At 49.2% G+C, this 21,774-nt stretch overlaps 1 protein-coding gene across 2 annotated transcripts in view; it reads right to left on the minus strand.

Annotated features, from left to right (window-relative positions):
- The window catches only part of TTC17 (tetratricopeptide repeat domain 17), a 119,687-nt gene that overhangs the window by 32,866 nt on the left and 65,047 nt on the right, over positions 1 to 21,774 (minus strand). For both annotated transcript variants that reach the window (XM_056133254.1, XM_056133245.1), the window contains exons 18-22: positions 20,071 to 20,330; positions 18,110 to 18,263; positions 13,314 to 13,434; positions 10,216 to 10,375; positions 9,290 to 9,373 (exon numbers count right to left, since the gene is read on the minus strand). In XM_056133254.1, coding sequence (XP_055989229.1) covers positions 9,290 to 9,373; positions 10,216 to 10,375; positions 13,314 to 13,434; positions 18,110 to 18,263; positions 20,071 to 20,330 — 779 coding nt within the window. The remainder of the gene's footprint in view (positions 1 to 9,289; positions 9,374 to 10,215; positions 10,376 to 13,313; positions 13,435 to 18,109; positions 18,264 to 20,070; positions 20,331 to 21,774) is intronic.

Here is a 21,774-nt window from a genome sequence, read left to right on the forward strand (position 1 = left end):
CGAAGAAACCTAAAGGATTTCCGCTTTGACAGTGAGGGCTGCCAAGTCGGGACCGCTCTTCCACAGTGAGCCTTTCGTCAGAGGGGCAGCTCGCACCCCAGGGAGCAAGAGTGGCCCTGCCAAGCCCCTCCCGGCTGGGTACTTAGCAGAGTGTCACTGCATTTACTCTCCATGCTATTTTGGGTTGGATGTGTTTGTATAATGACAATGTGTTTGTATATTTCAGATGGAAACACTACAAGAAATTTTTCTGTATAAATTCGTCATTGCCTTTTTTGCTTGCGCGTGTGTGTATGTATCATACTATCATATATATGCTTTTGGGCAAAAACTGATGGTACTCGTGTGTGTGTGTGTGTGTGTGTGTGTGTGTGTGTGTGTATCATACCATCATATATATGCTTTTGGGCAAAACCTGATGGTACTGTGTGTGTGTGTGTTTGTGTGTGTATCATACCATCATATATATGCTTTTGGGCAAAATCTGATGGTACTGTGTGTGTGTGTGTGTGTGTGTGTGTGTGTGTGTATGTGTATCATACTATCATATATATGCTTTTGGGCAAAACCTGATGGTACTGTGTGTGTGTGTGTGTGTGTGTGTTGTGTGTGTGTGTATCATACTATCATATATATGCTTTTGGGCAAAACCTGATGGTACTCCGGGCTTACTTCTATCTCTGTGCTCAGGGGGCCATGTTTGGTTATTTGGTATCAGGGCAGAACTGGGGTTTGGTCATACACAAGGCAAGCGCCTCACCCACTGAACCATCTCTCCAGTTCTGTCTTACTTCGTGGTTCAAGAGAGGTTCCCTTGAAGGCTCTTCTTTGTGAAGGCAGGGACATTTGTCTTGGACTTATCTCTACCCTCTCACTAACTGTATTCTTTAAAAATATTTATTGTTACTGACACAACATTGCATTACAACATTAAGTTCCATGCATACGTATAATAAATCAACAACTGACAAAAAAAGGACATATTTTCAGTTTTAGAAATAAATTCTAGCAGTAGAAACCACCCCCCTCCCCAATGTGTATTGAGAAAACATAGCTTACAACAGTTCCCATATTACTTTTTTATACTTAACAATACAAACTCACCATCCCCCACCACCAGTGAATAACCCTCCACCCCTGTTCCTCCCTTACACCACCCATGACCTTTCTTTAACATAGGGAGAACCTAAATCCTTTTTATTCTAAGTGAAAAGGAAACCTTACATAGTAATGTGGAGGGCATACTAAGGCAGAGTCCTAGGGGCAGATTAGGAAAATCAAAATAATCTGATATCAGCTCTAACTTGCAAAAAATGATGTTCTTAGTAAACATGGGGCAAAAAAAAAACACCCCAAAAACAAAACAACCAACTTCCCTAAAGGAAGGCACATACAGCAGCCCTGGAAACAGGTTGTGATCACTTTTCTTCCTGCTTTATCTCTGTTCGGGCTTCCACTTCCATATATAATCTAATGTTCCTTGTAGTCTGTTTGACAACAAACGTTCTGTATGTCAGTCCTAAATTTCACTGTGCATAACTTTTCTTAACAACAGATCAATATGCTCTCCATTTGTTGTTATTATTATTATTATTAAATAGTACACTGTAGCACTGTCCTCCCGTTGTTCATCGATTTGCTTAAGCGGGCACCAGTAACTTCTCCATTGTGAGACTTGTTGTTACTGTTTTTGATATATCGAATACGCCATGGGGAGCTTGCAAGGCTCTGCCGTGAGGGCGGGATACTCTTGATAGCTTGCCGGGCTCTCCGAGAGGGTCAGAGGAATCGAACCCGGGTCGGTCGCGTGCAAAGCAAACGGCCTACCTGCTGTGCTATCGCTCCAGCCCCAAATTAAACTTTTCTTGAATCTACTCAGTTGGGTTTTTTCCCAAGAGCTATATCTAAACCATGAGTACTAATTAAAAAAAAAAAGAATTCAGTCAAATGAGCATAGCAACAGAAATATCGCACAGAAAGAAGTGAATGTCTGAGTGCGACTTTTCTAATAGTTACTATATTTAAAATTTTACGTGTACTCTTCATAAATACTGTAGCACCACAATGAACGATGTTTATATGCACATGGAAAGCCATCTGCCACCTTTACAAATATATACCTATTTGTGAGTAAGAAAGAAAACATTTCTTTTAGCTCACAGGAGACATAAATTCTTATCAGAGAGGGCTGAGATCCTCGTGGTGCTGAGAAACAGGAAGATGGTCACCTGTGCCCCTCACCTCCTTTGACTGCATCTCTGCCTTCACGTCACGGGCTTGGGCTACACTCACCCAAGGCTATTCGGGTTCCACTGAGCAGGAGCAACTGCTCTGTCCTAGACGGGCTGGTGGCTCAGGGCTGCCAGGCACGCCTGCATGGACTGTTGGACCCCGTTACTCAGTGTCTCAGGGGGTCGAGGGCCCCCACGGCCAGCTGGGAGTACTTTCTCGTGAGCCCTCTCTGGCGATGCCCTGAGACGACAGCTCGGGGACAGGGCTGAAGACACATGGGGCAGTGGTGGGGGGCGGGGACCCACACTAGCTTGGAAGACCCCCATTCCACGGAGGGACTAGCTCCTCTGCTATCAGCCCTGGGTCAGACATGGGGGGAGAAATACTCAGCACCAACCCAAAAGGTCTGACACAGCATCTGCGCATCCGGGGCCCTGACAGAAACTGGGGTCAGGTTCTAAGAGCAAGGCTGAGAAGTGCCTCCTGGGCCGGGAGTTCTGACAGTGCGAAGTGACTGAACCCTCAAACTTGGATTTGCCCCCTGTCATCTGCAGACTGTTGGGATTCCTGGCAAGGCCACCTAGAAGCCAAGTACGGGGGCTTCTGAAGAAATGACAAAGGATGACGATGATAAAAGACCGGAAAAGTCGGGGCCTGCTACATGGGGTAGTGGGGACACGGGGAAGGGCCCCCCCCTTGGGCGGCCACCCCTGCAGCTCTGTAAGTGAGGACCAGCAAGACTATTTGGGGAACTCAGCCTTGATGGAAACTCTCCGGCCAAACTCCACCGAGTCAGGAGGTCAAGTCACGGAGGCCGGCTCTTTGCTTCCACGAGCCCTGAACCGCTCCCGGGTACCCCGAAGTCAGAGAACTCTAAGACGCTTCGTAGGTCAAAGACACGGAGGTGGGTCCGAGTGTGCACAGAGGAAAACTGTCACCGGGAGCACCTTTGAGCTCTGCTTCCCCGAAAGGCAGCTGACGACTCCCAGGAGCACACGGGGAGGGCAGGGGGCTGCTGGACTCTCTCCGGAACGACGGACAGCCAGTGAGTGGCCAGGGCTCTGCGTTCCCGGGGCTATGGGTCTGCTACTTACTGCTCAGGCCCCTTTCTGTGAATCTGGTTCTTGCAGAATCTGAGCCAGGAGAGTCCCCAGCAGTGAAATCACCTGACGTGTTCGCTGGCAAGACCATGGGGTGGGAGGACACGGTGCCGGGGCCAAGTGGGGCTTCTCGCCAGACCCACGTGGATACTGGCTGCGCTTTCCCGCTCTCCTTCCTTTCCGAGTGCGGCCTGATGCCCGGGCTTGTCTATCATCGCTGCTGCGGGGCTTTGTCTCCGAAGACAGTGCCGTCACCAGTTCGCACAGTCGGCCCTTTATTTTTGCTCCAGTGTTCGCCCTTCCTGCCGCCCTTGACATTTTCCTGTACTTCTGGGTGTCCATAAGGGAACGTTTTCTTTTTGCCTAAAAGAAATCTTCTTTAGAGATTTTGCTGGGAACACACATATTTCAGTTTCAGATGCCCTACAATCTTTATTTATTTATTTCTGGGTCACACCTGGTGATGCTCAGAGGGTTACTCCTGGCTCTGCACTCAGGAATTACTCCTGGCGGTGCTCGGGGGGACCAGATGGGATGCGGGGAATCGAACCCGGGTTGGCCCCATGCAAGGCAAATGCCCTATCTGCTTTACCATCACTCTAAAATCTTCACTTTACCATCTCTCTCTCTCTCTCTCTCTCTCTCTCTCTCTCTCTCTCTCTCTCTCTCTGTCTCTGTCTCTATAAAAGGTATAATTTAAATGGAAAGAAATGCTTCTGATTGTTTCTTTGCTTGTTTCTTGTGGTGCCCCAGACTGCACTCAGAGCCTCATGGATACCTGGCAGTGCTCTGCCACCGAGTTATGGCACCAGCCGAAAACAATGCGTGAGTTAGTAGTTTTGACTCCAGAAAGGGCTATCAACCTGCTTCCTGGTCACCCCCTTGCCCTGTAAGGCAATCGCTGATGTAGTCCTAGTAGTGTCAGTTCTAGGATTTCACACATACAACTGGGATCAAATATGATGCACACTTTTTGTACTCAGATTCCTTTAAATGGCATAGTTTTAAGACTCAACAATATGGGTGCTGACTCTGCCTTGCTGAATAGTATCCACTGTATTACAAATATCATTGTTTATGAACTCTCAATCTCTCTCTATATATGTATATCTATCTATCTATCTATCTATCTATGTACATATTATCTTAATTAGGTCTGTTGTGAAGATTTTTGAAAACATTATTTTGGGAGCTAGAGATAGCACAGTGGATAGAGTGTTTGCCTTGTACGTGGCTGACCCAGGTTCTATCCGTGGCCCCCACAGGGCCCCCCAAGTCCTCCAGGAGTGATCCCTGAGCACAGAGCCAGGAGTAAGTCCTGAGTACTGCCATGTTTGGCCCCAAACCTCCACCCCACCCTCCAGTATTTTGCAGATTTATATTTTCATGTCTCTCTGATACATATTTAGCAACAGAATTACCGGGTCATATATATTTAAGTTTTTAACAGACTGCCAATGCTTTCCAAAATGACTATGTCATTTTATACCTCCAAATGACAGCAATGTACAGGAGCCGATATATATCATCTCTAATATTTGTTAGCATCAATTTTCCTTTTTGTTTTCTTATTCTTGTAATGCTCCCTGCTTCAGTCTTTTTTTCTTCTGACAAAATGTAGTTCTTTTAAAAACCCACACAGCAAACTGTCTCCATTTTATATTTTCAACCTCTGCACGCTAATATTTAAAGTTTTTCTCTAAGGGGTTCAAGGGACAGTACAGTTTGCCTAGCAAACCCAGGTTTGGTCCCTGGTATCCCACACGGTCCCCTGAATCCTGTCAGGTGTGATTCCTGAGGGCAGAGCCAGGAGTAATCCCTGAGCATCGCTAGGTATGGCCCCAAAAACAGACAAACAAGTTTTTCTCTTATTAGTAGTTAACAGTTGGATTAAAAAATTCAATTCACGTTACATACTTTAATCAGACAATCTTTTGTATTTAACTACCGATATACTTCGGCCTGGATTTACTATTTTAATAGTTGTGCCCTTACCTTTCTTGACTCTTGATTAATCGAATGTTTCACATTATTTCATTTTCTATTAAGTTACACATTAAAACCATTTTTAATAGTTAGCCTAGAGCTAAAAACATACATTCTTACTTATTACAGTCCAAGGCAAATTACTTTTACTGCTTTGCTGATACCAGTTAAACCTTCGGACTTTTAACGCCATCGACTCCACTCCCATCCTCTACGCTATCGCCATGAACTTTAGTTCTGTGTAGAAAGGAAGTTCTTTGGGGATCAGCAGTTACTACTGTGAACCGTTACTCTTCATTCATATTTTCCTGCCTGGGGTTTTTCATTCCCTCTGGCAGGTTCCTCTTTCTATCTGGGTTGATTTATTTGGGAAGAAAATTCCTTTTTAAAATTTTTCTGCTTCACTGCAGACCTACTGATGCCAGAGTCCCTGAACTTCGGCTTGTCTGAAGTCGTCTTTATTTCACCCGAAGTCTCTGCCGGCCACCTCTGGTGGAGAGGATGCCTACGAGAAGCCTAGGCTGGCGGCTTTCTGCCTTTGGAGAGAAGATGTCATTCCTTTGCCGTCTGGCTTTCATCACCTCTGCTGAGAGGCTGTTGGTGGCAGTGCTACTTCTGTGCAGGGCCTGTGGTGGGCTGGAGAGGCAGCAAGCATGCCCAATCACAGCCAGCCAGGGGAAGGGGACTGGGAAGGGGATGGGTTTTACTGCAGCAAGAGCTCGGGTCAAGGAGCTGCTGGCCAGACCTTCTCAGGGCTCGACACATGGAGAAAAGTTGCTCAAAAACAGAACGGTTGCTCTTTGGACCAAGAGTTTGCAGCACAGGATCCAAACTCTTCTTCGGCAATTTGCAAAGATCTAGATGTGGCCGAGGACCTTCCTGGGCTTTTGTCACTCTCTTCTGTGTAGCTGAATCTTCCCGTTTCTCCAGTTCCCGGGACTGGGTAGTGGGGGGCGTGGGCACAGATCCGGATGCGTATGCCTTCCTCCTGCGGAGTCCCAGGCACCCCGCCTCTGCTGGAGGATTCCCTGGAGACGGGACTCCCACCTCTGTACCGGCTCAGCCCCGGGCGCTGACGCAAAGCCTTCTCTGGGGGCCAGCCCCAGTGCAGCCTCCACGCTCTGGCAGCTACACGAACGACTCCCAGGGAGACCAGGAGAAATGCCCGTGTGGGTCTGGCTCCGGCTACAGCATCTTGAGCAAGTGACAGTTTTCTTGTACGGCAGTGAAGTTTAGGGGGGCTGGTTAGGGAGAGGTGAGTGACTACACAGGGCTTCTGTGTGGGGAACAGAGTCTGGCCATGACAGATGGGGAACACGTGGCATCCATGTGGGGAGCAGGGTATTAAGTGCTCGGTGGGAGAGGGACAGAAGGCTATTAATGGAGACTGCAAGGGCCCAGAGGGAACCGCCGTGGGAGATGGGGGAAAGGCAGCGCCAGTGCTGAGTGGCGTCGCGGAAAGCAGAAAACACACCCTAACCCTAACCGAGCTGCGGCTCTGACTATGAAGACTACAGGGAAATAAATGCTGACGTGGTTTTGACAAGACCACCTCTAGTGTCAGGGAGATGGCTCACAGGGCAGGAGCACCTGGTTTGCTCCCAGGTTCCCCAGGGCCCAAGCAACCTGCCCAGGGTAGCCCCTGAGTATTGGCAGGGTGTGGCCCGCAAACCAAGAACTCATAACCCGCCCCCTCCCCCCCCAGTCAGGCACTGAGAGCGAGAGTGCAAAGAACGGAGCAAAGAACTGTGCAGTTTTTCAAGCAGAATTTAGAGAGAAAACCTTGAATCTGGGTAACCCAAAGCAAGGACTCATAAAACCCCAACACACACACATACACACACACACAGACACACACACACCACACCCTACAGTCAGGCACTGAGAGTGAGAGCGCAAAGAACGAAGCAAGGAACTGTGCAGTTTTTCAAGCAGAATTTAGAGAGAAAACCTTGAATCTGGGGGACCTGCGGGCTAGAAAGAGAAACTCCTTTACCAGTTTTTCCAGTCAGTTCAAAGTTTCCAAGTTGAAGGAGAAAAAACAAAAACAAAAACCCAACGACAGGAAAACAGACAAAAAACAACAAAGTGTATAAACAGGGCTGGGTTCAGTGACGGAACACCTGCCTTCTTCACGAGCACGGGACCGTGAGTCGGGTCCCTGAACCAGCCCACATGCCGCCAACCGCGGTCCTGGCCGCACAGTCAGGTATGGGCGCTCCGCGGAAACTGTGACGTGTGTTAGGATCACAGTCAGGCATGAAACAGTGAAGCGTGTCACCACCAAGGGTGTGATGCCGGCCCCCCCACCCCCCACCACTGCAAAATCAACGACAGCAATAGCAACAGGCACATATAGATAGAGGTGCTACCAGGAAAACTGGGGTTCAGGGTGAGGATCAAAGTCAGAGCGGCAGTTCTGGGTTAAGGTCCTGGCCCTGCACACTGCATGCAGCTGATCTCGGCTTGATTCCCGGCACCGTGTGGTGGCCCAGCGCTGCTGGGAGTGACCCTAGAGCATGGCTGGAAAGAGTTCTGGAGCGCCGGACCCTTTGCTCCCCTTGCTTTGCAAAGACTTAAGTCTAGATTGTGCTTGCAGAGACAACAGTCTAGGGGTCTCGGGGCTTCCTCCCTCCCTGCCCCCCAAAGTATTCTTGAGGAGACCTGCAGTCTTTTTTCTGATGGAGCAGTTCCTATAGTCAGTCTACTTGCTGTTGCTTTGCTGTTGTTGGTTTTGGTTTCTGGGCCCCTCTTGGCCGTGTTGTGGAGACCAGGCAGTGCAGGTCCCTCCAGTCCTTGGCGCTAGCTCCCTGGTCCAAAAGTCTGCAAGTTTTGGAAAAACTGAAAGTCGTGCCAGGGATGGAGAAAGGCAAGCAGCAGACTGAGTCAATGATTCAGTTGCAGGGACAGGGCGTTTGCATTCTTTCCTCATCGCAGGGGCTCCAGGAGAGCAGGTGGTACCGTCTTCCGAGTGTCCATGGGTGCCATGGGGGTGTGTGTGTGATGCCCAGACTCCTGCCTGCCCTGAGAGCCAAACTACTGAGCCACCTTCCAGGTCCGCACGCATACACACACACACACACGCGCGCGCGCGCACACACACACACACACACACACACACACACTCATGGTAATGGAAAGAGGGCTCAGAGGGAAGAGTCAAGGACTGAGAAAGATTTGGGAACCGAAACAGGCCCCAATCAAGGAACTGCCTAACTTGGAGCTGGGTACTCGGCCCTCGGACTGGACGGATGCTGGGACTGCCCTGGCAGGGGCTGCCATGCGCCTTCCAGGTCTGGGCTTTGAAACAGACACAATTATCCTGACCCCACCAGACGTTCCGGCTCACACTGAACATCAAACTGATTCTTTTAAGCACTGGGCTCTGTCACCCCTCCACTGGTATCAACACAGGGGGAGTCGCGACCGGAAAGCATTCGAATTCAATTTAAACATTCCTGTTCTCTCCAAAACGTAGAGGCAGACAGCAGTCTTAGAGAGGCTCCATTGAGACTGGCTCCAGGCTGGTCACAGATATACATATAAAAAAGTGGTTCCACAAATGTTCCGTTTCCTGATTCAAGGACACCGTGCCCAGCACTATTCCGAGACATGGTTCCTGTGGAAAGCACCAACTATTCCTCCCTCCTGGATGAGCACCTGACATCCTCTCTGGGCCAACAGCCCACGGCTCTCAGGACCCTGCACCTCTCTGCAGAGCCACGCCAGGAGGAAAAGAGGCAATGGTCGGAACCACAGGAAGCGGCGAGGAAGAAGACGGAGTGAGGGCTGGCCACAGGCACGGGCAAGCTGGACCCTCACGAGTAGGGCCCCTCCCTGCACTGCTGCTGGTTCCCGAGTGCTGAGGAAGCAGCAGAGGTGCGCAGGGTCCCCAAGTGGCAGCTGCCCAGGGAGAGAGGCGAGGTGGGGCCCAGCGGCCCCCGCCCCGGCTTCCCCGCAGAGGGACTCACCTTTTCCAGAACTTTGGCAATCCGGGTGCCGATCTGCTCAAGGGACTGCTGTGGATACTGGTCTTTGCCGAGATTCTGTAGGACCTGGGGAGGCAAGGAGGATGGCGGGTTAGAGGCCGGGAGCGAGGCTGGCGCGGGGCCCGCTGCCTCACACTGCTGCTTCGCCGTCCACCCTGCCCTGCCACAAAACAGAGATCACAAACGTGTGAAAATCCTTCAGGACAGTGAACAGCAGAAGGCAGAAGAGTTCAAAACCATCTGTCGGCTAGCCACACACAGTGCAGAGCCTGAGACAGAGCTTCCAGATATTTTTCTCTGTTTTCGACATATACTTCTTATCACAATACACACTGTCAACAAAGATATTCTGAAAAAAATGTCTCCATGCTGATATATTTCTACCCTAGCTTTCTTAGTGAGTTCACTGTACACTCTCTAATGCACCCCAACATTTAGAGAACAAATAATTGTCACTGGACGTTTGTGGCCCATGTCCCGAAGCCTTCTGGGTATATATATATATATATATATATATATATATATATACACATATATATATATATATATGCACATATATATGTATATATATATATGTACTTTGCTCGGAGTGCTTGGGACCTGCTCTCCTTCCTGTTCTTAAGAAAACCAGCAGAAGACCTTAACAGATGGAGTGATAAGATGAGCTCACGTTGGGCATCCCCGGTACCGTCAGGAGTAACCACCAGGCAAAGCTTCTACCTGCCGGTAAGCAGAACACTATCCACCTGCAGGACTGAAGGAGAAGGAGCCATTCCAGGCTACTCACTTATGGCCTGGGGAAAACTCTGCTTGGTCTACTGAGAGGCCAGAGAAGTTAAAAAAAAAAAAAAAGCAAGGTGCCATGCTCCTTCCCAGGGGCTCCCACCATTGGCCGCGTCCGCGCTCACCTCTGTTAACTGACTCTCCCCCGTGTAGTGCAGGCTGGCCCGGTTGGAGACCCCGTGCAGGTGGTCCAGGGTGTGCATGCTGGTGGGGAGATTCCCATTGCAGAGAGGCTCCATTGCAGGCTGCTGGATTGGTGTGGCAAAGTCGATGTGTTCTGTGATGCTGAAAAATACCCCAAAACAAAACAGGACTTGGTCACTGTATGACTGAAATGTAATCATGAAAGTTTTTAAGTCTGTAACTGTATCACATGGTGATTCATTAAAAAACAAAACAAAATGAAACAAAAACAAACGGAGGTGACTATATTAGGCACGGCAGCTGAATGGGGCACATGAGTGACCGGCTGATAACAGGACGGCCTGGACTCAGGGAAACTCAGGCACCAGGACGGCTCTCACGCTCGATGACGTTGCCTGCTGGTCTCACGGTGGGAGGACACTGGGCCCCACGGTTCCCCCATGTTGGAAGAATGAAAAGGGGCGCTCTGTCCTCCCTGTGAGAGTCAGGGCAGTGGGGCTGGCCTCTGAGCCCTGCACTCCAAGGAGCTGGTGTTCCGCAGGGCCTAAGTTGCTCCCTGGAGGAGCTGGGGGCTTCCGGGGCTGCTCCTGGCAACCTAGCACGACCCATGTGGTGCCCCAGGCTGAACCTGCTCAGCTGCATGCAAGGCACGGGTCTCGTGATTCCTTTGGCTCCTGAGCATAGTATCCAAAAGCTAGTCTGACAGCAAAAGGGATGATTACCGGGATTTGACTGGATTTGAGAAGAAAAGCGGGCTTACTAGGAAGAGTGTAGGATAACACTCTTTTGTCTTCCTTAGGTAGCTTAGGTTTGTCAGGTCACACCCATCTAAGGACACTGAACTTGTTATTGTAAGCAATGTCCTTTCTGTGTGGACACAGGAAGACAGTTAATATTATGCTTTGTAACTTGGGAGTTGATTGACTCCGAATAATATTTACTCCTGGGCATCTGATTTCTTGACTCAGTTGCCCTTAGTTCCTAGCACCCCAAAAGCAGGGTCCCGACAAGGGACTGAATGGACCCAGGGCAAGTGGTGAGCTACCCTGGCATCGAAATGGGCCAGGCTAAAGAGCCACGATACTCAACTATAAGTTGAGGGCATGATCATGGACAAATGCTGTCAAGATCCAAAAATAAGTAACGACGAGACTAGGACCCTGCTGGGGCTAGGAAGATTTACTTGGCCTGAGGACTGCGAAATGTATAGTGAGATGTTCTCAGGAAGAACCAAACTAAATTTATATCTCTTACTGTGCTCATACAGAATGACATTGCTAGAAATATTAGAAGTAGATTTATTACAACTATTTAAGTAGATTACTAACTGAGGGAAGAACACACCCTTCTTGGGATCCCACCCTTGAGCGGATCTCCTAGTAATCTGAAGTAATCTCTGTAGATGAGATTTTATCCTTGAGTTAATCTCCTGGAGGAGTGGTCTTACCTGATTCGTCAGTATTCAACCCACCTTTATGTCACCGCCTTATGTGACTGCTATATAAACTAAGACGTAAGTTCAGAGAGGGAGTCAGAAGCGAAAGAGCTCGGGCTCCAGAGATCCAGAGTCAGAGCCAGAAGGAGAGAGGTTCCAAGATTGGGGGCCAGGAGATAAGGAGGCAGAGAAAGACAGGAGTGAAGAGGATTGGAATAAACTACTATTGATATAGACCGGCCTGGCCCTTGTTTCTTCTTCCTTCTGCCCTTGGCCAACAGCCCTTCCGATCCAGGCCACACACAGCGGCTCAAGAGCACCGAACACAGGCGGTGAGACAGTGCCATCCAATGAGCCCGTGAACACACAACCTTCGGCGTGATAAGATTTTACAGAAGAGGACAGAGATTTTTTGTTTTTTTGTTTTGCTTTTTGGGTCACACCAGGCGACACACAGGGGTTACTCCTGGCTCGCACTCAGGAATTATTCCTGGTGGTGTTCAGGGGACCATATGGGATGCTGGAAATTGAACCTGGGTGGGCTGCGTTCAAGCCAAACGCCCTACCCGCTGTGCTATCGTACCAACCCCGAGGACAGAGTTTTGCACTCAGATAACAAGACTGGAACGAACAACGCACATACACGTTATATTTGGAGGGATAGCAGACAGTAGAGTTTAGTTCTCCTCAGCCTGAGTTTCCTATGAAACATGAACCAGGGAATCCAGGGAGATTCTGGCGGTGCCCAGGGCTGACTCCTGACTCTTGGCAGGCTTGGGGGACCCAATGGTGCTGGGGCTCAAAACAGAGTGACTGTGTGAAAGGCAAACGTGCTACCCGTTATATTATCTCCCTGGACTCCAGAGAGTCTGGGGAGACAAACAAAATGATGGGTCAAGGGCGTCAAAGAAACGGGATGACGGGTTAAGGGCGTCAGGTTGCCAGTCAAACTCGGGCACTCCCAGATCACGGGCGACAGCAGCTTGGGGGAGTCAGAATGATGATCCAAGTAGGGTGGCTCAGCACTAATCCTCGGGGGGCTCCAGTGGCAGCAGGAAGTGGGAGGCATCTCTGGGGAGGAAGAGCCGTTCACAGAGTTGGGCCTGTTGGTTTGTGTCTTGGTGGCTGCTGGTGAATGCAGGTTTGCTTTGCCCTCCTTGCAAGCCCACCATGTCGGCAAGGCCTGAGCGGTGTCTGTGCTCTGATCACGCAGGATCCTGTTCTCCCACTGAGTGTGTTAATAAGAGTTTTCCAAGAGTGGCTGAAGGACCAAGGGCTGGAGCACAGGCTTTGCACACAGGAGGCCTGGGTTTGATTCCCAGCACCTCATGATCCCTCGAGCACTGTCAGAAGCGACTCTGGAACACAGTGCAGGGAGCAGCCCGAGCACCACCACGCATGGCCCTCAAGACTAAAGTGTGGGTGAGGGCATGGAGGTGTGGGGAGAGTCCCATCCATTGTTTACTACAGTGGCTCCCCCTGTGGGCTGTTTCACAACAGTCATTCTCTGAACTGCCAACTCGAGAGCAACAGAGGGTTCTATCGCCGTTGAGACAGTAGGGACCCATGGGGGGAACCGGGGTCTGGTGGTCGGTCGCACTGGCCTACCAAGTCGGGCAGGAAGGCGAGAGTTCGGATACTCACTCGATGTTTTTGGAAGACACGGCGAGCCAGGTGCTGACGATGGCGGTCAGCTCCACCCAGCGGAGCTTGACACACTCGTCCGGGCTGGGCCATCCCAGGCTCTGGTAGTCTCGCTTCTTTCCTGGAAGGAACATTTGGCACCAGTCAACATGAATCGCCTGTGACTTACAGAATATGCATCCGGAGGTGCCCCCCTTTCTTCGCGTCCTTAGAGAACCTGGAGAATTAATTAAAAGCCTCCCAGGGGGCGAGAGAGAGGGGACTACGGGGTAGGTGTTTGCTTTGCATGTGGCCCACCTGAGTTCGGTCCCCAGCAATGCATATAGTTGCCCAAACCTTGCCAGGAGCCATCCCATGAGCCATAGAGCCAGGAGTTGGCCACTGTAGTCCCAAAAAACCAAGTGCCTAACCCACTCCCCGGAAAAACAAAAACAAAAAAACAGTACCAAAACAACGGAACAACAATATCAAACCAGCCACCATTCCCAGTAATCTTTGTTTATAAAGGTGATGGATTAAAAAATTAAACGGGTCCTTCACTGCGCTGAAGACTGATCCCTGAGACAAAGATGAAATTTGTCTCCCTTGGCAACATTCTCCTTAAATTTATTTCTGACCCTCCATGTCCTGATTGATTGATTTATGATCTTTTTTTTTTAATCTTTTTTTTTTTTTTTTGTATTTTGGGTCATACTTGGCAGTGCTCAGAGGTGTATTCCTGGCAGTGTTCAGGGAACCAAGGGGGACTGGGAATCAAACCTGGGCGTCCCACCTGCCAAGCATGTGTTCCAGTCCTGAGTCGCCTCTGGGGTCCCAGGTGTGCCATATCTTGATTTACAGAGGCAGCCTAACCTGTGTCGGCAGACAGATCTTTACAGCCGCTCTCTGGGTCTGGCACTGCGGACACGGCTGCCCCACACTCTGTGCTGGGCTCTGCTGCGTGTGGACGAGGTGGGACACTTGATGCCAGTGGCAAACCCACCCCCATCCCCCCAGAGCTACCAGTATGTCCTGGGAGCAGAGGGCAGGGGTCACCGTGTGGACAAGCACTTCTGGAGCAAACATGCTGGGGCCGAGCGGGAAGAAAGAAAACACATCGCCCCCCCACCCCCACCCCCGGCAGAAAGCTCTGCACGCCTGGGCCTGTGCTCAGGACCTTGGTCCAGTGCTGCGAGGCCCCCGGATGAGGGAGAGCGGCAGCGCAGGGAGACTGACCACCTTGCCGGCAGGTACAAACAGGCTTGTGCAGATTCCAAATCACCACCCCGTTCAGAGTGATGCTGGGCCGCTGATGGTGGGTCACTGTCACCCATCACCCAGAGAGCAGCAGAACCAGACCCTGCCGGGCCAGGGTCCTCGTAGACTCCCAAGGGAACTGGCAGGGAAGAGACCTATGGGTTGACTATCTGTGTGTACAGTGGAGATTTACTGACAGCTGAAACCCAGGTACGGCCAGGGGGTTAGATTTTAGTTTTCAATGAAATGGCGTTTAGATTCAAACTCTTTCCTTTCATTTTCTTTGGGGCCTAGACGTGGCGGTGCTCAGGGAATCCCGAGGCACCGGGGAATGAATCCAGGGGTCACTCCAGTCTTCTGCGCCACCTCCCTGAACCCGGACCACTCTGTTCAAATAGCAAAGAACTAAAGGAAAAGGGCCACGATCAAGCTTTTAGAAATTCACTAGGGAAAATAGTTAGTGAGTATTTATAATAAAGTAAGCCGGAAAACTTAAAAGATACCAGGAATTTCAAGACTCCTGTTGACCTTCCTGTGAGGGAGGCCAAACAAAACAAAAATCATTGTGATACAAGAGGGTGAGGGCTAGAATGCAGGTTATAGGACAACTATTTGGTGGAAGAGAAAGCAGCTCCTTCTGCCTAGTACTGGAGTTTGGGATGCCCCATGCAGGCCTTCCAGGCAGAGAAACAGCATGTGCAAAGGCACAGAGGTACAACAAGGGTGTAGCTGGTACAGAGAACCATGCTGAAGCACAGTGGGAGGCCGGGCCTTGAGATTTTCTTTTTTTCTTTTTGGGTCACACCCGGCAATGCACAGGGTTACTCCTGGCTCATGCACTCAGGAATTACTCATGGCGGTACTCGAGGGACCATAAGGGATGCTGGGAATCGAACCTGGGTTGGCCGCGTGCAAGGCAAATGCTCTACCCGTTGTGCTATCGCTCCAGCCCTGAGATGTGTCTTATTAGCCTGCCTTCAAGCCTACTGCAATTGTGTTCACAAAGATCCCAGAAGAGGCTCTGCTAACCACCTGGCTGAAATCCACTTACGGTGAGCCTATGGCATGTCCCTGGTCTCTGAACTCTTGGCCCTCACCCAAAAAAAAGGAACTGGAATTAGTTAAGCAGTGTCGATTTCCTTAGATCTTAATACACTGACCAGGGCACTCAGGGATCCTCTTTCACCCAGTCCCCACAAGCTCCTTGAGATCTACTGGAGAACTACTTCAGAGTTCTGGCAAGACTGACGTGATGCACCTGGCAGTGGGCGGAGTCTGAGTTCATCTGAAAGTCAGGATACCCAACTCTAATCTTCTCTCATATCTTCCATGCTGAGGATTTTTCACTTTTGTCACGTAAATGGTTTTGTGATCTCATTTCGTGAGCATGTAGTATGTTCTATGGCAACCTGAATGTATCTAAAACCTAAAACAGCACGCATGGCTTTAAACACATCTGAGTTTCAACTTTCACTTTTATAAGAAATATTGAGGATGTTTATAAAAAGCAATAATGACTTATTTAGAAAATAGAAAATTTCAGAGAAGCAACGTGAAAACATCAAAAGATTTATCAACTCCCAGAGCTGATAATTTACCATTTTTTTTTTTGGTTCACATCCAGCGATGCTCAGGGGTTACTCCTGGCTCCGCACTCAGGAATTACTTCTGGCGGTGCTCAGGGAACCATATGGGATGATGGAGATTGAACCTGGGTCAGTTGTGTGCAAGGCAAATGTCCTCCTCGCTGTACTATCACTCCGGCCCCAATTTATCATACATTTTTAACATTCCTACTATACATACTTCTATGTATACTTATTACAGCACACTTCATCAGTCCTCGTGACATAAATTGTCAAGCATATATTAATTTACAGAACTTAAAGAAAAAAAATCCACTATTTTAAATATCATCATTTGTAAGATATACCTTAATTGAACAGAACTCTCAAAAATGTAGCCAGGGGGCTGGAGAGATAGCACGGCGAGTAGGGCGTTTGCCTTGCATGCGGCCGACCCGAGTTCGATTCCCATAGGGTCCCCTGAGCACCACCAGGAGTAACTCCTGAGTGCAGAGCCAGGAGTAACCCTGTGCATCACCAGGAGTGACCCAAAAAGGAAAAAAAAAAGTAGCCAGAATACAGTATTTGCTATTGTGTAAACCCAGAGATATTTTCTCTACATACTATTTCATAAAACAGCTTTTGTTCACTTACTAAATTATAAACATCTTGGCTGTTGTACACAGCATGTTCAAAATATAATTTATTCAGGCAATATTATCAGCATTTAGACTGCTTGGAAAGGTTTACTGTAATAAAATCACCCTGTGGTCAATCTCTTCGGATGTCTCTTTGGCTCATGTAAGACGGTTGGCTTAGGCTAAGCTGCCAGACACAGAATTCTTTGTCTACTTTAAAGTTCAGATGCGTCAAATCAAATTCCTCCTAAACTCATCTGATCAGCGTCTACTGTGCATGACACATTTCAACACAATTCCCAGGTAAAGATGCCGCCTCACTGTGTACATCTGTGCCACTCTGGCTGCTAGCGGGTGTGAACATTCTCTCGCATGCTTATTAGAGGCTGCTGGTGTGCAGCTATGCGTGTCTGGCCAGCTGCCTATGAACTGCATGTACCTGAAGTCCTGTACTTTTCTTTTAGGATTTTGGGTCACACCTGGTGGTTCTTTTTTTTTTTTTTTTCCCCTTTATTTTATTTTATTTTTTTTAAAGTTGTAGATTTACAATTTTTTGTGCTTTGGTTTCAATTATACAATGATCAGATACCCATCCCTCCACCAGTGCCCATTTTCCACCTGAGGGCTTACTCCTGGCACTGTGCTCAGGGGACCATGCAGGGCTAGAGAGCAAACTCAGGGTTCCCACGTGTACGCTGGCCCTTTAACCCATCACTGTCTTGGCCTCTGAAATGCTCCATTTTTCAGATTGATTTGTACGTGCTCTTAGATATAATTATATCCTCTATCATACAGTCAGTAACCACATATTACTGTGCTGCAAAAAAATACCTTTTTCTTTCGGTATGCTCAGGGCTTGCTCCTGGCTCTGCACTCAGGGATCACTCCTGGAGGAGCTGATGGTGGTCAGGGGTGGGGAGTGTGACTCTTAAATGGTGCTGGGGGATCGAACCTGGATCAGCCATGTGCAAGGCAAGCACCCTTCCTGCTGGGCTCTCTCTCCAGCCCCACAGCTGGTATTTACTGTGCTCCATGGGCTCCGTTTACTCACCGCATACTAACACATCTACATCCATCCTCTTCACAATCGCCCAGTGAGGGAGATGGTGTTGTGAACACCCCTTTCATGGATAAGGAAAATGAAGCCCATGGGTGGGAGTTGGGGAAGGCAGAATCGGTGCTTGACCCCAGGGAGTCTGTCTCCCACATGCATATTTAATTTGCAAGAATCACTAGAGTACGGAAGCAGCTCAAGATGAGGAAACTGTGAGCCACACAGGTAACGGTGAGTGGGAAAAAAAAAAAAATCAAGTCAATGTCAGAATCAAGACTTTTATCCCCAGAGCAAGAAACCAACCTTGCGGCCCCGGAGATGCCACCTTGGGGCCGGTGATCTCTAGGTTCGCTTGGGAGCGGGGTGCACTGTCGGCTTGGTTTGATTCTACCTTTTTCCCTGGAGTTTTCTTAGCATCTCCTTTGGGCTTCTTGACACGTTTGACCTGGAATGTGATCTGGAAGAGAGACACGCGTTAGGGGCGAGAGAGGCCAACGGTCAGATCGGTCTGGGCTTTTCGGCTAACTGGCCCTCAAACCGCCGGTGCTGGAGTGCGGAACCCAGAAGGGCTTAGACTAAGGGGCATGTGCAGGGAACGATGATGTCGGTGGGAGGAGACAACGGATAACGACCGACAGTCCTGGACACTTGGGTGGTGGAGGAGGAGGGAGGCAACTGTGTGCAAAGGCATTAGCACTGTTTCATGTAGGTGGCCCAAACTATAATAAAAGAAGTTTGCTGGGGAGGTGGTGGGGCCTTTGAGACACTGGTGGAGGGATGCTGACACTGGTGGTGCTGGAACATCGTATGCCTGAAATATTGTTATTAATTTTTAAATTAAAATCTTTTTCTTTTTTTTCAGGGCTGGAAAAATAGTACAGCTAGTAAGGCACTGTCCTTTGAGCCTGCCAGGACTTATTTCTGAGTGGTGCGGAGCAAGGAGTAAGAGCCAGGTGTGGCCCCCAAACAAAATACCCCAAAACCAAACACATAAACCCTATCTCCTCCCCAGAATTACATAATAATAATAATAATAATAATAATAATAACAATAATCACTGTCACTGTCCTCCCGTTGATCATTGATTTTGCTTGAGTAGGCCCAGTAATATCTCCACTTTGACAGTGTTACTATGTTTGGCATATTGAATACGTCACGGGGAGCTTGCCAGGTTTTACCGTGCAGGTGAGATATTCTCCGTAGCTTGCCGGGCTCTCTGAGAGGGGTGGGGGAATCGAACCTGGGTCGGCCGTGTCGGCCCTGTGCAAGGCAAACGCCCTACCTGCTGTGCTATCGCTCCAGCCCAATACTATTAATAATAATAATAATAATAATAAAAATAATAATGAACAGTTCCTTTGGGGTTGGAGAGATAGTACAGGGGGTAAGGTGCTCCAGTGCCATATATGTCTATCTGAGAACCGACAGGAATGAGCCCCAGGCATCGTCAAGGGTCACCCAGAAAGGAGAGAGGAGAGAGAGGAGAGACAGAGAGATAGATAGATAAGACAGATAGATAGAGAGAGAGAGAGAGGAGAGAGAGGAGAGAGAGACAGAGGGAGGCAGAGAGAGAGAGAATTTCTCACTTAGACACTGTGATTTGAGATGGAGTTTTAGGCCTACAATACTCCATCCCCTACTACCATGCCCCCGTGCAGGTTCTTCCTGACAGTATCATTGGAGTCGGGTCCCTGTGCTCAGTGGTGTGGGGTCTAGTACTAAGACACTCCCAGGCCCCTCCTCTCTCTACCACAGAGGTGCCCATTCTCGGCCCTTGCCCCGATGTTACTTCCCGCCTCCGACGGCTTCCCTCCTCCACTTCTCTTCTTCCTTGACATTCTGATTCTAGAAATTTCTGTCTCTAGAAATCTAGAGCCAATGAGGATGGCCTTATATTAAGTAGCATTATAAATCAAGGTGCTTAAATAATAACCTGGGGTGGTGTGTGTGCATGGGGGGAAGAGATGGGACAAAAACACTAATCCTCCCTGTGCCAGGTTACCTTCTAGTGTAACTTTAGCTTGTCTAAAAAAAAGGAACCACCCAAAAAACCCAAAAAAACCCAAAAAACAGTGAAATAAAACCACCCTGAAGAACGCATAGAGAAAACTCGACAACTAAGGGCTCTGAGGCGGGCAGCTGCACGTCCACAGGCTGGTAGTGGGTTCCCGGTCATGCCTGTCCTCAGCCACATAGCGGGGCCCCGGGAGAAGCTGGCGGCCTCGCCACCCTCTGCCAGCACCCGGCTGGGCCGAACGCTTACCCACTCCGTGGCTTCGTCGTCTTCGCTCCTGCAGTCTCCATAGCACGAGCTCTTGGCCACCCCATCCTGGGGGTTTTTCTTCAGTACCCGGATGCCCTGCAAGTCCAGGCGCCGCCCTTTCACCTCCAGGGCACCCCCGAAGCCCTCCAGGGGCCAGGTCTGCTGAAATTCATCCACCAAAGCCAGGATCTCTTCGGACATTTTTGCTTCATCTGAATTCTCCATCTCCTCGGAACCATTGCTCTCCTCAACCACCGTACCTGAAATTCAAGGGCCGGCACGTTATTCAAATGACTAGGACCCAGCCACGAGCCCGAGTGTCTCCAATCCTGTTCTTTGGGGGGGGGGGGGGGAGGGAGGGATAGCTTTGGCTCTGCCCAGAGGCTCTTCTGTAGACCAACTTTGTTTATTTGTCTATCTTTTTAAAAAAACGCTCTTCAGCATCTCCAAAGAATAAAGCATCATCCTTGTCATGCAGCTTTTGTCAAAAGCCCAGCTGAGGACGGCGGCAGCCGCTAGAGGGCACTCGGGTGTGGATCGCAAGTGCTAGGGAAACACAGACATGTCCAGATATGAAACACAGATGCCAAGGTCAAGCTTATTATAGGTTAGTTCACATGCGGGGTCCTTTGAGCTTGATTCGAATAGCACATGAAACTTGACGGTTGTATGACCGGATGACACCGATCCACTGCCTTAAGTTGGTAATAATTTGGATGAATGAAATGAAGAATGGTATTAGCCTAACACCACTACCATATGAAGCCTCCCATTTGTTTCTGGTTAACCTAAAAGAAGAACATTAGGGTCATGTAAACTTTTTTTCCCTTAACCCGGTGATCAAGATGCTCATGTTGGTGGGAGAGTGCCCAGTGGGCGTACTGGAGACCTTGAGTCATTAGACAGCCCCCAGCCTGGCACTGCAGGCTGAGTGCGATCCCAGTGGCCCCATCCACGAGGAGCCACGATGCCACAATGATGCCAACGATCTCCAGACTGGTTACAAGTATATGTGCGTGCATTACAAGCCCATCTCTGCAACACCAACAAAGGAGCATATGAACTGCCTGGCACTTGGTTTCAAATGGAAAAAACCTGAAGTTTCTCAGAGCAACAACTACTGGAAATTTCTTCCCAAATATCAATAATGTGTCATCTCCAAAGAAAGTCCGAAGACTCTCCAAGTCTTTTTCTAAGCTTAGGTTAACTAGGAAGGTTAGGAAGAAATGAACCCGAGTTTCTGAATAAGATTTTACTTTAGGGCTTACTCCTGGCTCTGTGCTCAGGGATCTCTCCTGGCAGGGCTTGAGGACCATATGAGATGCCGAGGATTGAACCCGGGTCAGCCACATGCAAGGCAAATGCTCCAATCTTTCCAATCCTTGAACTTGATCATTTTGAATCAATGGCCTGATCTAGTATTGTGTAGTGCCTGAAAAGCATCTATTGTTGGAAGTCAAATAAAAAACAAATATTTGCATGGAACACCCCCTTTGGCTATCTGAAGCTACGGGGCACCCAGAGAGTGTGGGGTCCAAAGCTCACAAAATGCCAGACTACAAGATCATACTGGAGCTTTCCCAATCATCTGCTGGCTGGTTCCGGGATTCTCAACACGGTGGTAAGAAGGCCAATGGTAAAAATCTGTCTACAGGGGCTGGAGCGATAGCACAGCGGGTAGGGCATTTGTCTTGCAAGCGGCCG

The sequence above is a fragment of the Sorex fumeus genome, unplaced genomic scaffold (genome assembly GCF_029834395.1).
Source record: "Sorex fumeus unplaced genomic scaffold, SorFum_2.1 ptg000007l, whole genome shotgun sequence".
Lineage (NCBI taxonomy): Eukaryota > Metazoa > Chordata > Mammalia > Eulipotyphla > Soricidae > Sorex > Sorex fumeus.